The 16120-nt window shown below is 37.1% G+C and overlaps 1 protein-coding gene across 2 annotated transcripts in view; it reads right to left on the bottom strand.

The window, feature by feature from the left end:
- SGR2 (shoot gravitropism 2 (SGR2)) overlaps positions 1 to 16120 on the bottom strand; it is a 119623-nt gene that overhangs the window by 54160 nt on the left and 49343 nt on the right. For both annotated transcript variants that reach the window (XR_016427735.1, XM_089987935.1), the window contains exon 5: positions 68 to 139. Coding sequence is in view for 1 of the 2 variants with exons in the window: in XM_089987935.1 (XP_089844061.1) it covers positions 68 to 139 (72 nt within the window). In the remaining variant the exon portion in view is untranslated. The remainder of the gene's footprint in view (positions 1 to 67; positions 140 to 16120) is intronic.

Genomic DNA, 16120 nt, shown 5'->3' with positions numbered 1-16120 from the left:
CTTACATTTAGGCACAAAAAGAGCTTCAATTTAATTATACATTTTCATTTTGAAGTAATACACAGACCTCTGTACTGCCCTGTAAATCAACACGAGCAGCAAACAAGCCTGATGGTTGAAAGTTCCTGCGATGCCAGACCTATAAGAAAAACAAGTGATGGTATCACTAAAACTAAAATTAATGGATGAAATAATAATTTGATCAATAAAATAATCAACAAAATCAGCATATGCTTTTTACCAAAAATTAAACAGCAACTACGCATACATAGACAAAGTAGACTATGCATGGTCTTCATTAGCAAATAACATTTTCATGCTTCTAAAATAGTGAGATGACCATGCCACAGAGTATGCACTTCCATTTCTGAATTAAGAAAAATAAAATATTTCAAAATTATGAACAAATAAAATCCAAGAAAAATGCAAGGAAAAAAGGAGTGTAAAGATACTGCTGAATAGCCAGTTGGGGTAAATGATGGGACACAGGAACACAACACAAGCATAAACGATGGCAGACTTTGCTTATAGCTTCAACAAATCCACAGCAAAAGGAAACTACAGAAGAAGGCTCACATCCCAAGCCCATAAAACAACCACTGATCTGAAGAACTGACAGAAGCTTGTAAGTATTAAGCTATGTCACAGGGATTCGGCCAACCAGGTGCTGCACCCGCGTCGACGCAATGCGACGCGGGTGCCTGGGTGCGGTCAACACACCCAGGGTCATAAATGTCCAAATCTTGGACTTTAAAAAAAAACCCAATGAAATGCACTGAGAGGGGGATTAGGGAAAAAAACATTTGCCCTCTCCTCCCGAACCTGACGCTGCGACCCGTCTCCCGACACCAACACGGCGACGATTACGAGCTATCACCGTCCGGCGACGCCTCCTCTCCATCTTCAACCCAGGTATGCATTCTCTCTCTCATTCTCTCCTTCAATCTCTCTCTCTCAATCTCTCTCTCCCCTCGTCTCTCAATCTCGCTTCTCGGCTACCTCTCTCTCTCAATCTCTTTCCCATTTTCTCTCTGTTACTTAGGGATGGCAGTGGATCGGGGGACAACGGGGCTCCGCCCCGCCTCACCCCATTTGGACCAGGGATGAAGGGCATGAAACGGGGATGAAGGTTAAAATCTATCCCCGTGCAGGGATGGAGGCGGGGATGGACGTAAGCTTTTCCCCGCCCCGCCCCATCCCCGTTCCAATCCTTTAAGGGATGACTATGGACTAAGGGGAAACGGGGGTCCGCCCTGCCTCGACCCCGTTTGGACCGGGGATGGAGGACATGAATGTAATGAAATACACGGAAATAAACACAATGTCCTATAATGGACATTCACACATAGAATGCAAAGATCAAGTCCATAATGGACATACACAAAAGCCAACAATGGCTTGCAAACATAGAAATGTTATAAAGCAAGAAATGGGCTTCAAGAAGCCTTACAATGCAAAGGGGTCTACCCCTTTATTTATAGACAAGAGAGTGGGAGAAAAAGGGAGAAGGAGTGGGCATTGAGGGGCCCAACAAAGAGTCGTTGGGCCCCCAACGGTCACATTTGTGACCGTTGGGGGTCCAACGACTCTTGGTTGGGACCCCCAATGCAACATGCATTTAATGCATGTACAATAAAAATAAAAATAAAAATAATAATGGGAAAAAGAATAAGAAGAAAAACATGGAAAAGACTAAAATGCCCCTATTGGGCAGAATTATAGAAATACCCTTGGTCGGGTATGATGGTATTATATATATAAGTACATGTATTTTAGCACCCTCCCTCGAGCTTTACGGGGACATGGCCGAAAGCTTATTGAGAAGGAACATAAAACGAAGAGCAGCAAGAGCCTTGGTGAAGAAGTCCGTCAACTGGTACTCAAATGTAACATGCGGCAAAGCTATAGTCTCTCTTAGATATTCATCACGAACATAGTGTCAGTCCATCTCAATATGTTTAGTACGCTCACGAAAAGTGTGGTTGCTTGCGATCTAAATGACACTTTTATTGTCACAGCACATTTTCGAAGGTGTAGAGATGATTATGCCCATATCACTGAGAAGACTTTTAAGCCACACAAGCTTCATGGTTGTAGTAGTCATTGCACGATATTCCGTTTTCGTTGAGGACAATGATACTTTGTGTTGCTTCTTGCATCTTCAGGAAATCATAGAGTCACCTAAGAATACATATAAACCAGTAGTTGAGACTCTATCATTGAGATTTCTTCCCCAATAAGCGTCAGTATAAGCAATTAAATCAAGTGATGAAGAAGAGGAAAGAAAAACTCCCTTAGTTATAGTATTTTTAATGTATTTGATGATTCTAAAGACTGCACTCATGTGCACGGTTGAAGGTGCATGTTGAAATTGACTGACTGAGTGAACTGCATGAGCTATGTCTGGCCGAGTGATGGACAAGTATGTCAGAGACCCAACGAGTTGGCGGTAGGGAGTGGGATCCTCGAGAAGAGTTTCATCTTCCAACCTCAACTTTGCATTGATAACGTCAGGGGGTTTCTATTTTCTTGTCATCTGAAATGTCAGACTTTAAACAAATGTCAGCAACAAGTTTCATCTGAGAGAAAATGTACCCTCGTGGAGAGTATGCTACTTCAATACCTAAAAAATATCTTAAGAAACCAAGATCAGACATGTCAAAATTTTCTTTTAAAACTTTCTTAATATCATTAATTCCTTGCTCATCACTTTCAGTGATGATCATATCATCAACATAAAGCAATAGAATAACTACTGAGGACCCTGCACTTTTCACAAACAAAGCAGTGTCAATATAACATGAACGAAAGTTTAAACTTGTCATTACATTGCTAAATCTATCATGTCAAGCCTTTGGAGCTTGTTTCAATCCATATAATGTTTTGTTAAGTTTGAGAATTTTATCTTTACCAATACATACTCCCGGTGGAGGATTCATGTAGACCTCTTCATTTAATTTACCATTTAGGAATGCATTCTTAACATCTAATTGATAAATAGACCATTTTTTAGCTGAAGCAACAACAATAAGAGTCTTAACACTAGTCATTCTAGCTACGGGAGTGAAAGTTTCTTCATAGTCAATGTCATATTCTTGAGCGTATCCTTTGGCTACCAACCGAGCTTTATAGTGTTCTAATGACCCATCACTTTTAGTTTTGATTTTGAAGACCCATCTACATCCAATAGATTTCTTTCCAGTGGGTAATGAGGTTATTTCCCAAGTTTTTGCCTTTTCAAGGACACTAATCTAAGTTCATGGCTTCAACCCCCTGGGGAATATTTTTGGCTTCATTATAATGAGATAGTTCATGAAAAGAGTGTAACGCAATTAGACACGCCCTATATTTTGGTGTTAGAGACTCATAGGAAACAAACCTATTAGGAGGATTAGAGATTCGGTCGGATCTTATTAAAGAGGTTTCTTCTATGTTGGAACCTTGAGAGTATTTTTCTAAGGCACTTATGGGAACTTGTTGATCACGCCTAACATAGATTTGAATTGGTCTACTTTCAATGACATCACTTTCATTTTCAACACTGTTAAGAGGAATATCTTCTTGATCATTCAACAAATCATTAGAAATTACCTCTTCTTGAGGAGTCAGATCTTCTCGAGGAAGAAGATCAAACAAAAAAGCATATTCGCTTTCATCAATATCTTTTGTTTTCTCAAAACCATTTTCATTTTCTAGGAAGATTACATCTTTAGAAACATATAATTTGTTGCTTTTGAGGTCGAAGCATCTAAAACCTTTTTTATTTTCTTCATATCCTAAGAAAACGCATTCAATAGCTTTAGGAGATAATTTATCTCTTTTATGTGAAAGAACAAAGCATTTGCACCCAAAAATTCTTAATCTATTAAAATCGGGTGTTCTTTCAAATAGTTTTTCATATGGAGATGTATTTTGTAAGGATGAAGATATCATTCTATTTATCAAGTAAGTTGATGCTAAAGCGGCTTCGGCCCAATAGCCTTTTGGAATTTATTTGGAAATAAGAAGTGTCCTAGTGGTTTCCAAAATGTGTCTATGCTTTCTTTCGGCTAGACCATTTTGTTGAGGAGTTTTAGGACAATTTTTTATGACAAATTCCATTTGATTCTAAATAATTTTGAAATTCATTTGATAGGTACTCTCTAGCCGAATCGGATCTAAGAGTAGAGATATTACTTAAAAAAAAAAATTGACTATCATATAAAATTTCTTAAAAAAGGCAGACATCGGATTTTAGGTTGAGAAAATAAATCCACACATATCTAGTGTAGTCATCAATAAATGTAGCATGATAGGAGTATCCTCCTTTCGATATGACCGGAGAAGGGCCCCATACGTCCGAATGAACTAACTCAAATGGCCTCTTGAACACAAAGGTTCTATTTGAAAAAGGAGTAGATTTCATTTTACCAAAAATGCAACTCTTGCAAAAAAATGTTTCTCATTACAAAATTTCTTTCAAAAGGGAAAGGAGTACATTTTTTAGAAACTTGGATGTACAAGTCTTTGGTGCCAAGTTTCAATATTTTTATCTTGGACATGGTTACAAAAGGAGTTGGTTGAAATTTTCAAGTTGCTCATGTAATAGAGATCCCCCCTCCTATAGCCTTGCCCAATCTGCTTCCCGGACCGGAGATCCTGTATAGAGCAACCCTTAGTTGAGAAGGAGATTTCACATCCATGATCACATAATTGAGAAACAGAAAGAAGGTTTAAATTAAGTTGAGGTACCACCCTCACATTTGGTACAAAGAAATCTTTGGAAAAACTTAACATTCCAAAACTTTTGACTTGTAAAGATGTACCATCAGCGGTTGAAACGTAAGAGGTTTTTGAGTTATTACATAAGTCGGATAGCCCATTCTCAAGATGTGTCATATGAAAGGATGCTCCGGAATCAAGAATCCAAGAGGACATACCTGGAGGAGAAGAGGAAGCGATGGCGGCACCCGAAGTTGATGGTGATTTGAGTAGAACTTGAAGTGCCTCTGATAGTTGAGCAAGAGAGAAGGAATCCTTCCCTTTGATGGGTTTCTCTTTCTTTTGAGTAGTTTCTTTAACGGAAGCAACCTTACTTTTGGGAGCTTTATCGAGCTTAGGGCAATTAGGTCTTATGTGACCCAATTCTTGGCAATGATGACAAATGGTTTTTTTATAGTTGCCATTATAGTTAATTTGCCTTCCAAAGTGTGGAGGCTTGTAAGCTTTCACATGATTGTCGGGTTCAGACATGGTCAAAACTTCATCTCCTCCTTTAATCATGCCAAGACGAGTTTCTTCTTGGCATATCTCGGCTATGGCCTCTTCCAACGGAAGAGACTTGGATCTATGAAGTAGAGAAGATTTAACTTGTTCATATTTGGGCCTAAGCCCATGTAAAAATTGGAAAAAGTGTTCTTTTTTCATTTGTTCTCTTCGTAGCTCAACATCTTCACTAAAAACCCATTTTGGTTCTCGTAGAGATATCTCATCTCATAAGGGTTCAAGGGTGCTAAAGTAATCTCTTACACCCATTTCCCCTTGCTTAATGGTACGAATTTTCTTTTAGAGGAAGAATTGTCTAGCAAGGTCTATGTCACACGGACTCGGCTCCAAGGTCGCCGCACCCGCGTCGACACGCACGGACACGGGTGCGGCTCGGACTCGGTCAACCTGACCCTGGGTGTGGTCAACGCACCCAGGGTCATTTTGGTCCATTTTTTGGATTTTTTTTTTTTTTTGAAATTTTTTTTTTTAAAATTTTCTGGGCTACAGCTGTAAGGAAAAAAACCCATCACAACTAAAAAACCTGTACACTTTTAAGTTTTAAGTACAGAATGGGCACAACTCAAGTTTTTGTGGTTTTTTCCTGTACGAAGAAAGTGAATTATTACAGTGTATGAAGAAAGTGCCCAAAAGTGAATTATTCTTGTATGAAGAAAGTGTACAGAATGTCTTCACAACTCATCACCTGTCCCCTAATGGGCACAACTTTGACCGAGTCTTATATATATATATATATATATATATATATATTTTTTTTTAATATATATATAGCCGAGTCCCCGTGTCCAAAATTTTTGAAATTGCACCGCACCCGTGTCGCACCCGCACCCATGTGACATAGAGCAAGGTCCTTTTGAGTATACATACCTTTCATAAAGAACCATGCTTTGTTTGCCATTAGAAATTTTGCAATGTTGGCGCAAATTTTGAGTTTCACATTGTTCATGAACCATGCAAGAATCTTTGCATGTTTGCTTTTCCAATCTTCAACTTTAGATTGGTGATATTCAATGGCCTTCATGTGAGCATTTCCTTCAAGTGCTTTTTCTTGATCACCGTCCATCTCTGTGAGTTGGAGTTGTGGTTCTGGAATAGTGCCCATAACATATCCCCAAAGCTTTTTACCCTTGAGGTTGTTCTCCATGGCGGCGAACCACATCATGTAGTTGGTACCATTAAGTTTGAAGGAGAGATCGATCTTTTGTTCTCCTTCCATTATAACTCAAGAAAGGATGACAAACCAAGAAAGAGAAATACAATATGCAAACTATAACTAATCAACTAGCTATAGCAAGAATCAAGAGCATAAACCTTGCTCTGATACCATGTAATGAAATACGCGAAAATAAACACAATGTCCTATAATGGACATTCACATATAGAATGCAAAGATCAAGTCCACAATGGACATACACAAAAGCCAACAATGGCTTGCAAACATAGAAATGTTATAAAAGCAAGAAATGAGCTTCAAGAAGCCTTACAATGCAAAGGGGTCTACCCCTTTATTTATAGACAAGAGAGTGAGAGAGAGAGTGGGAGAAAAAGGGAGAAGGAGTGGGCATTGGGGGGGCCAACAAGGAGTCGTTGGGGGTCCAACGACTCTTGGTTGGGAACCCCAATGCAACATGCATTTAATGCATGTACAATAAAAATAAAAAAAAATAAAAATAATAAAGGGAAAAAGAAAAAGAAGAAAAACATGAAAAAGATTAAAATGCCCCTATTGGGCAGAATTATAGAAATACCCTTGGTCAGGTATGATATATATATATATATATATATATATATATATATATATATATATATATATTAACAATGAAATAGGGATGGAGGCGGGGGTGGAGTTTGAAATCCATCCCCGTGCGGGGATGGAGGCGGGGATGAAGGTTCGGATTTTGAAATGGGGCGGGGGTGGAGACCTTGTCCCCCGCCCCCACCCCAGTCCACTGCCATCCCTAGTTACTGCGTACCTCTCTCTCTAAACTCAATCTCTTTCCCTTTTTCCCTCAATGTTACTTTGTACCTCTCTCTCTCAATCTCGGCTAAACACCGTGTTTGCTTATTTTTGAAAAAATATTTACCCATTTTAGGGAAAACTCAATTTGGCTTGTTAGGAGTTGATCACGAGCTGGCTCATTTTCTTAAAAAACTATCTTTTAAGAGTTTTTACATGTAAACTTATGTAATATAAACATTATACATAATATATATTTGAAATATAATATATTTATGTATAATATATATAGTCGAGCCGAGCTTTCCCAGTTCATACTTGGCCTTACGGCCCTTACCTAAGCATGTTGGTTAGCTCAGCTCACCGAACCTAATTAATGAGCCGAAATGAGTTTTCACAAGCCCAGCCAAGTCGAACTGAATTTTCCCTGTGACATATGGTTGCTTATGCTAATGACTAATGTGTATTATTTGTTGATGACTTGATGTTGGGTAATTTGATTGTTATTACTGATTTTGTTACTTCAAATTTGGTTAAATGCTCATATTTTTATTAGTTACTAGTTAAATACTTAGATAGATCAAGTTACATTAATGTTATTGCTATATATTTTTCTCGTACCTTTCGGTATTTATTTATACGTACTACTACTATATTTTTTAGAACTTATTATATATGTTATTGACCTTACACTCAATATTATCAATCTTGATTGTGTACATAATTGATTTTAATATAATATTTTTTTTGTGTTCAGGACAAAAATGACAGATAAAGGAAAAGGACTTGTGTCATCTTCATCCCCACATGTAAGTTTTGCTGCTAGTGTTGCTGGTAATTATAATGGGAGTGTTGATTCAAGTTCGTTAGTTGTAACATGTGATGATGGAAGGTCACTATGGGCACATGTGAATAAGCTTGCAAAAACTGGAAAAGGTGGTGGAAACAAGAAACTTCGATGCAAGCTTTGTGAAAGAGATTTTGTTGGATATTACACAAGAGTTAAGGCTCACTTGTTGAAGATAACAGGACATGACATTTCAGGATACAGAAGAGTTTATGAGGTAATGCGAAGACAATACAAGAAAATACAAGATGAATATGAGAAGAGGAAAACAACGAGTGATTATTGTGGAATTAGTGTACCCTTTTTAAGCCACCAAGAAGATGCTAAAAAGAAAAGAAAAGTAGATGTAAGAGGTTAAGGAAGAGGAACGACACAAGCATCATTTAACACATATGGAATGAAGAAAATGGATAGAAAAGTAGGGAGGTATTTTCATTCTAGTTTACTTCCATTTAATGCAGCTAGAAATCTTTTTTGAAAGGATTTAGTTACTTCGCTGGCAAATTATAATTTGAGTGGCCATATACCTCCAAGCTTAAAAAAACTACGAAGTATATTTCATGCAAAAGAAAGGGCAAACGTTGAGAGATTGCTAAAGATTAAAAAATATTCATGGGAACAAAATAGAGTTTTCATTGTTTCTGATGGGTGGACAGATATTTAAAGGCGTCTACTGATTAATTTCATTGCTTCTTCGCTTAGTGACCCAACATTCTTGAAAGCAGTTGATGAATCTGGGTAATATAAAAATGTTGAGTATTTGAAGGGATTGTTTATAGAAGTAATAAAAGAAGTAGGTGATCGGAAAGTAGTGCAAATCATCACAGACAACGCTCCAGTTTGTAAAAGTCCAACATTGAGTTTGGAGAGTAAGTATCGTCATATTTTTTAGACTCCCTATGTAGCACAGGGTTTGAATCTGACCCTCCAAAGCATTTGCAACCCCAAAGAAGAAGAAAATTCACCAGCATATGCTCTATGTTCACGGATTGAGGAATTAGAAAAAAATGTCAAAAGCATTAGAAATTTTGTTGTCAACCATCATCATACTAATGCTATATTTAATAGGCATTCTAACCTGAAATTGTTGAAGGTCGTTGAAACACGTTTTGCATCCATTATTGTGATGGTGAAAAGGATTAAGTGAAGAATGCTTTGATTAACATATTGGCATTCTATCGTGCTAATGATGTTGTAAAGGCTCAAAAAATTAAGAAAATCATTATTGATAATGTAACACTCGTAATTAAAAAAATTTAAATAAAATAAAAATATATATATTATAGTTTTGGATCTAGGTTAGATGCGAACGGATATGGGTCAACACCCCCCCTATATCCTATTTTAACCCCCGCAAGGGGGGTCTCTCTTTACAAAAAATGAAACCCCCTTTGCCCGATTTCTCCCCTGCGCAGCCCAGACCCTCGAGCCTCCCCCGACTCCCATCACCTCTCTCCCCTTGTGCGACCTCCTCCCTCTTTGTCTTCTTCCCCCTCTTGCCGAGGCACGACCCAACCCCCCCTGCACCCCTTCTCTCTCCCCCTGTGTCTCCCCTTCAACCGAAGGCACCTGAACCCCCAGCTATGCTCCCTCTCGCCTCTCCTTCCTCTCCTCTTCTCTCTCCTCCCTGAGCGGCACCAACAGGAGGGCGTCGGACCTCTTGCCTCCCCCTTTCCCTGTGTAGCACTGGCAAGAGGGTGTCGGCCCTCTTGCCTCACCCTCTCTTTGTTCTCCCTGTGTGGCGCCTGTTAGAAAATAACATATATATGTATATACTTGAATATATATATATATATATATTTTTTATATTTATATATATACATACTTTTCGTAATACAAGAGTATGTATATGTATATATATATATATATATATGTATATAACTATATATTTAAAGTATATACTTATATTCTTGTAATACTTTTTTATTTATTTATTTTTGTAATTTTATTTCTTTCTTATTTTTTTGTCTTTTTGTCAAACAGTCATAATTGACTAGAGCTGTTGGGCTGTCAAAACAGCCAACAGCCTTTTTGTTAGGTTATGTCAAACAGTCAAAATGTTGACTGTTTGAATAGAGTTGTTGGGCTCCCAACAGCTATCCCAATAGCTATTTTAATAGCTCCTCTCATGTAATCTCTCTATAAATAAGGGCATGCTGCCCATTGTAATATTAATATAAAGGTAGAGGGTTTTACCTCTTACATATTCAGATTCAAGTGCATTTATGCACTATTCTTATGTTTGTGTTGTGGAGCATTTTGTATGCTATTTTGGTTTACCATATTGGGTGAATGTATGTTTTGTCAAGTTGTTTGTAGACTTGATTGTGTGTAAGACTCTTTACATGGTATCAGAGTTTGGTGTATGATCAACCGTGCATTGGTGAGCGGCCTCGTAAAGCGTGCCTTCTCTCTTTCGTGATTGGTGGTTCCTTTTTTTCTTTCGATTCATCATGGGTGAATTTTTTCTGCACAATACAAGCAACTCCAACTTCATTCCGCCATTCAAACTTGAAGGAAGCAACTATAACATTTGGGCAGGACACTTGGAGACATTCATCAAGGGTCAAGGTTTGTGGGGATTTGTAAGAGGTACTATTCTTGAACCCACTCCCAAAATTGCATTAGGTGAAAATGACGTTGAGACTAGTCTTGAAGAAAAAAACAAAACCATGGAAGAATACTACAAAAAATTAGATGAATGGGAAATGAAAAATGCCAAAATTCTTTCATGGATGCTTAGTGGAGTTGAGACAAAAATTGCCTCAAACCTTTTGTGTTACAAAAAGGCAAATGAAGCATGGGAATATCTTAGAGGTATGTTTACCGAAAAAGATATGGCTCACAAGTATTATCTCCAAGAAAAAGTTAGAAACATTAAACAAGGAGATAAGAATATAAGAGATTATTTTATGGAGTTATCTTCCATTTAGACCCAACTTGCCCAATTTGAACCCAAATGGGAAGGAAAGTGTATAGAAATGCGGAGAGTTCAAGTTGAAGAAGAGAGACTTTTCGCTTTTCTCTATGGTTTGAGACTCGAGTTTGAACAAACAAGGGCTTCCTTGCTATCATCTTCATCACCTCCTCCTATTCATGAGATTCTCACTAAACTTAGTGGAGAAGAGACTAGGCTAAACATGAGTAAAAATGTTAGTGTGCTTGCTACTTCTAGCAATGGTCAAGAAGAGTATTGCGCACTTGCCGAATCAAAACCAGGACACTATATCAAGCCATATAAACCTCCTCATTTTAATAAGAATCGAGGAGAATCAAAAATCATTTGTCATAATTGTAATAAGCCCGGTCATATTAGGCCTCAATGTCCTAGATACAAATATAGGCCTCAAGAAAAGCGTGTTGCGGCTGTACCATCAAAACAAGATGAAGATACTTTGAATCTCAAAGACCTCACCAAATCATTATCTCAACTGACGGAGGCATTGCAACCACTGCTTAAAGGATCTACCTCAGGAGCGGCCATTGTAACCTCTTCTACTCCTGGTATGTGCTCTTAGCTTCTTGATTCAGGAGCTTCTTTTCATATGACCCCACATAGATCTATACTATCCGAATGTCAACCTAATTCAAATGCATAATTTGTTTCCACTGCCGATGGTACTGCCTTGGAAATAGAAGGTGTTGGAATTTTTAAAAATGATTTGTCAAAACATAACAACTTTTATATTCCGAAAATAAGACTTATACCAAAACTTCATCTTAATCTACTTTTTGTTTCTCAAATCTCGGATCATGGATGTGATGTCATTTTCTCATCAAGTAAATGTTGGGTGCAGGATCGCCAGTCCGTGGGGAAGGTTCTAGGCAAGGAGATCTCTATTATATGGATTTCCTTTGTATTCCAAAGGAATCATTTTGCAACACTGCCCAAACAAAAGACATACGGACTTGGCATCATAGACTTGGGCATCCAAATATAAGAAAATTAAATTTTGTATCTATTACCAAGAATCTTTGTAAAGATAATTTTGAATGCAAAGAATGTTTACTTGATAAAATGACAATTTTGCCTTATGGTCAAAGAACTTTTTACTCCTCAATGCCTTTTGAATTAGTTCATTCGGATGTATGGGGTCCTGCTCCTGTAGCCTCTAAAGGTGGATTCTCCTACTATGTTGTGTTTATTGATGACTTCACTAGATATTGTTGGATTTACTTTCTTAAGTATAAATCAGATGTATTTGCAACCTTTAAAGCATTCCATAACATGATTAAAAATCAATTTGAAAGTAAACTCAAAATTCTCAGAACTGACTCTGGAGGAGAATACTTGTCAAATGAGTTTAAACAATTTTTAGAAAATAAAGAAATTTTACATCAAAGATCATGTCCTAGAACCCCGCAACAAAATGGAATTTCAGAAAGGAAACACAGACATATTATGGAAACTACAAGGACTCTTCTTATTGCTAAAAATGTTCCAAAAAATCTTTGGGTTGAAGCTGCATTAACCTCAGTATATCTTATAAATAGGATGCCTTCCAAAACTTTATCTAATGAAATTCCTTTTGAAAAATTATTCAAATATCAACCTGACTATCAAAGACTGAGAATCTTTGGTTGCAAATGTTATGTTTTGAATGATAAAGGAGATAAACTATCTTCTAAAGCTATTTCCTGTGCGTTCATTGGTTATTCAGAATCACAAAAAGGATTTAAATGTTATGATACCAAAAATGATAAACTTCTCATTTCAAGGAATGTTAATTTTGTTGAAAATGAAAGTGGATTTGAAGAAAACATGTCGGAAGACATAAACTCTGATTATTCTTTCTTGTTCAAACTATTGTCTAATGATGAAAATATTTATGTAGAACCTATTATTGAAAATAGAACAACAGTTGAACCAATAGTATACACTAGAATAAATCAAAATGCATTCAATGAAGGTGTAAATCAAAGTAATCATGAAGCATCAGAAATTCCTTCAGAACAAACCACTATTCGTAGATCAGAACGAACCTCAAGAATCCCAAATAAATTTGTGCCTTATGATTCATTCTCTCCTAAACATAGAGCATGTCTTATAGCTATCCACTCATATTTTGAACCCTCATGTTACAATGAAGCAAAAAATTTACCTGAATGGATAAAAGCTATGCACATAGAATTAGAAGCTCTTAAAGAAGCTAATACTTGGGAAATTCTGGATTTACCTATAGGAAAGAAGACAATAGGTTGTAGATGGGTTTTTAAAGTAAAAACCAAAAGTGATGGATCCTTGGAAAGGCATAAAGCCAGGCTAGTTGCCAAAGGATATTCTCAAGAATACGGAGTAGATTACAAAGAAACTTTTGCTCCTGTTGCCAGGATGACCACTGTTCGAATGCTTGTAGCTATTTCAGCTATTAAAAATTGGAATATATTTCAAATGGATGTTAAAAATGCATTTTTAAATGGGAATCTCAATAAGGAAGTATATATGGATATTCCACCTGGATTAAAAATTCCTTCAGGTAAAGTGCTTAAATTAAAAAAGGCATTATATGGCCTCAAACAAGCACCTAAAGCTTGGTTTGATACTTTTAACAATGTTATTACAAGGTATGGTTTTAAACCATGCTATACTGATACAGCTTTGTTTATCAAGAACTCTTCTGCTGGTATTATAATTTTACTTTTATATGTTGATGATATGTTAATTACAGGTAGTGACAAGGAGGGAATCAAGAAAGTAAAACAGTTTTTGAAAAATTCTTTTGAAATGACTGATCTTGGGTTTCTAACATACTTTCTTGGTATAGAAGTTTCATACTCTAACCAAGGATACATATTGTCACAAACAAAGTTTGCTTCAGATATTATTGACAGGTCAGGACTTTCAGATGATAAAGTTGTTGATACTCCAGAGATTGTCGGAATGAAAATGTGAGCCGATGATGGAGTTCCTTTGGACAATCCAACTCCCTTCAGACAACTAGTGGGATCTCTTATGTATTTAAGTATTACAAGACCAGACATAGCCCATGATGTACATATAGCCAGTCAATTTCAACATGCTCCAACATCAACTCATAGGAGTGCAGTCATGATAATTATTAAATACATCAGAGGCACTATAAATAAGGGAGTCTTTCTGTCCTCTTCTTCCTCCTTAGATCTTATTGCATATTCTGATGCTGATTGGGGAGGAGATCCAAATAACAGGCACTCAACAACTGGTTTTTGTATATTTCTAGGTGAATCTTTGATTTCATGGAGGTGCAAGAAACAACAAAATGTGTCATTATCATTTACAGAAGCTGAATATAGAGCAATGGCAACTACTATTATGGAAGTCGTGTGGCTCAAACAACTGATTTCAGATATGGGGATTCACCTTCAGAATCCTACAAGATTGTGTTGTGACAATAAGAGTTTGATATACATTGCTCGAAATCATACGTTTCATGAAAGAACTAAGCATATAGAGATGGATTGTCATTTTGTTCGTGAAGAATATTTGAAGAAGACTATTGATCTTCCCTATGTGACATCAGAATGTCAACTTCTTCTTCACCAAGGCACTGTGCTCACCAAGATTCAACTTTTTACTTGACAAACTTTCGGTGATTTCACCATAAGTTTGAGAGAGACTGTTAGAAAATAACATATATATGTATATACTTGAATATATATATATACATACTTTTCGTAATACAAGAGTATGTATATGTATATATATATATATATGTATATAACTATATATTTAAAGTATATACTTATATTCTTGTAATACTTTTTTATTTATTTATTTTTGTAATTTTATTTCTTTCTTATTTTTTTGTCTTTTTGTCAAACAGTCATAATTGACTAGAGTTGTTGGGCTGTCAAAACAGCCAACAGCCTTTTTGTCAGGTTCTGTCAAACAGTCAAAATGTTGACTGTTTGAATAGAGCTGTTGGGCTACTCCCAACGGCTCTAATTAGAGCTGTTGGGAGTAGCCCAACAGCTATCCCAACAGTTATTTTAATAGCTCCTCTCATGTAATCTCTCTATAAATAAGGGCATGCTGCCCATTGTAATATTAATATAAAGGTAGAGGGTTTTACTTATGTTTGTGTTGTGGAGCATTTTGTATGCTATTTTGGTTTACCATATTGGGTGAATGTATGTTTTGTCAAGTTGTTTGTAGACTTGATTGTGTGTAAGACTCTTTACAGCGCTGACCCATCTGCCTCACCCTCTCTCTGTTCTCCCTGTGTGGCGCCGACCCTCCTGCCTCACCCTCTCTTTGTTCTTCTCCGAGCGACGCCTGCAGGAGGGTGCCGACCAGTGTTGTTAAAAGCACACCTTGAGGCACAAAATGCGCTCCTCGCCTTGAGGTGAGGTCCCCTGCGCTTCAAGGCACCAGTCTGAGGCATGAACAAAAAAGAAGTTATATTTTACAGTTATATAATTAGTTTTTAGATATACATTAGGACATTATATTTTTCAGTTGTATAATTAGTTTTTCAGTTATATAATCAGTTTCTTAGTTACTTTTATATGTTAATCTCATATTTTTTAGTATTTATATGAGATTTTCAATTTCTTATTGGTTGATGCTTCATCAATAAAGTATTTTTTATTTATTTATATTTTTAGATATTTTTTATAGTTTTTTTTTAAGTTTTCTATTTCTTATTGGTTGTTCCTTCATCAATAAAGTATTTTTTTACTTATTTATATTTTTTTATAGTTTTTTAAAGTTTTTTTAAGAAGAATTAAAGCTTACGCTTTACGCCTAAGGCTCACACCTCGCCTCAGTTTTTGGTGTAGCGCCTGGCTACGCCTTAATGCTTTTCACAACAATGGTGTCGACCCTCCTGCCTCTCCCATCTCCCTGAGTAGGCACCAACAGGAGGGCGCCTGCACTCCTGCCTTTCCCCGTTTCCCCTGAGCAGTGCCGACAAGAGGGTGTCGACCCTCCTGCCTCCCCTTCTCTTCGGGAAGACGTCGGCCCTCCTGCTTTCTCCCCCTTGCTCTGAACGGCACCGGCAGGAGGGCGCCGACCCTCCTGCCTTTTTTACCCCCCATTCGGTATGGCGCCGACAGGAGGGTATCGACCG

This window comes from Nuphar pumila, chromosome 14 (assembly GCF_984573655.1).
Source record: "Nuphar pumila chromosome 14, dmNupPumi1.hap1.1, whole genome shotgun sequence".
Lineage (NCBI taxonomy): Eukaryota > Viridiplantae > Streptophyta > Magnoliopsida > Nymphaeales > Nymphaeaceae > Nuphar > Nuphar pumila.
The sequence above is the reverse complement of the archived record's forward strand: the minus strand, read 5'-3'. Positions and strand labels throughout refer to the sequence as shown.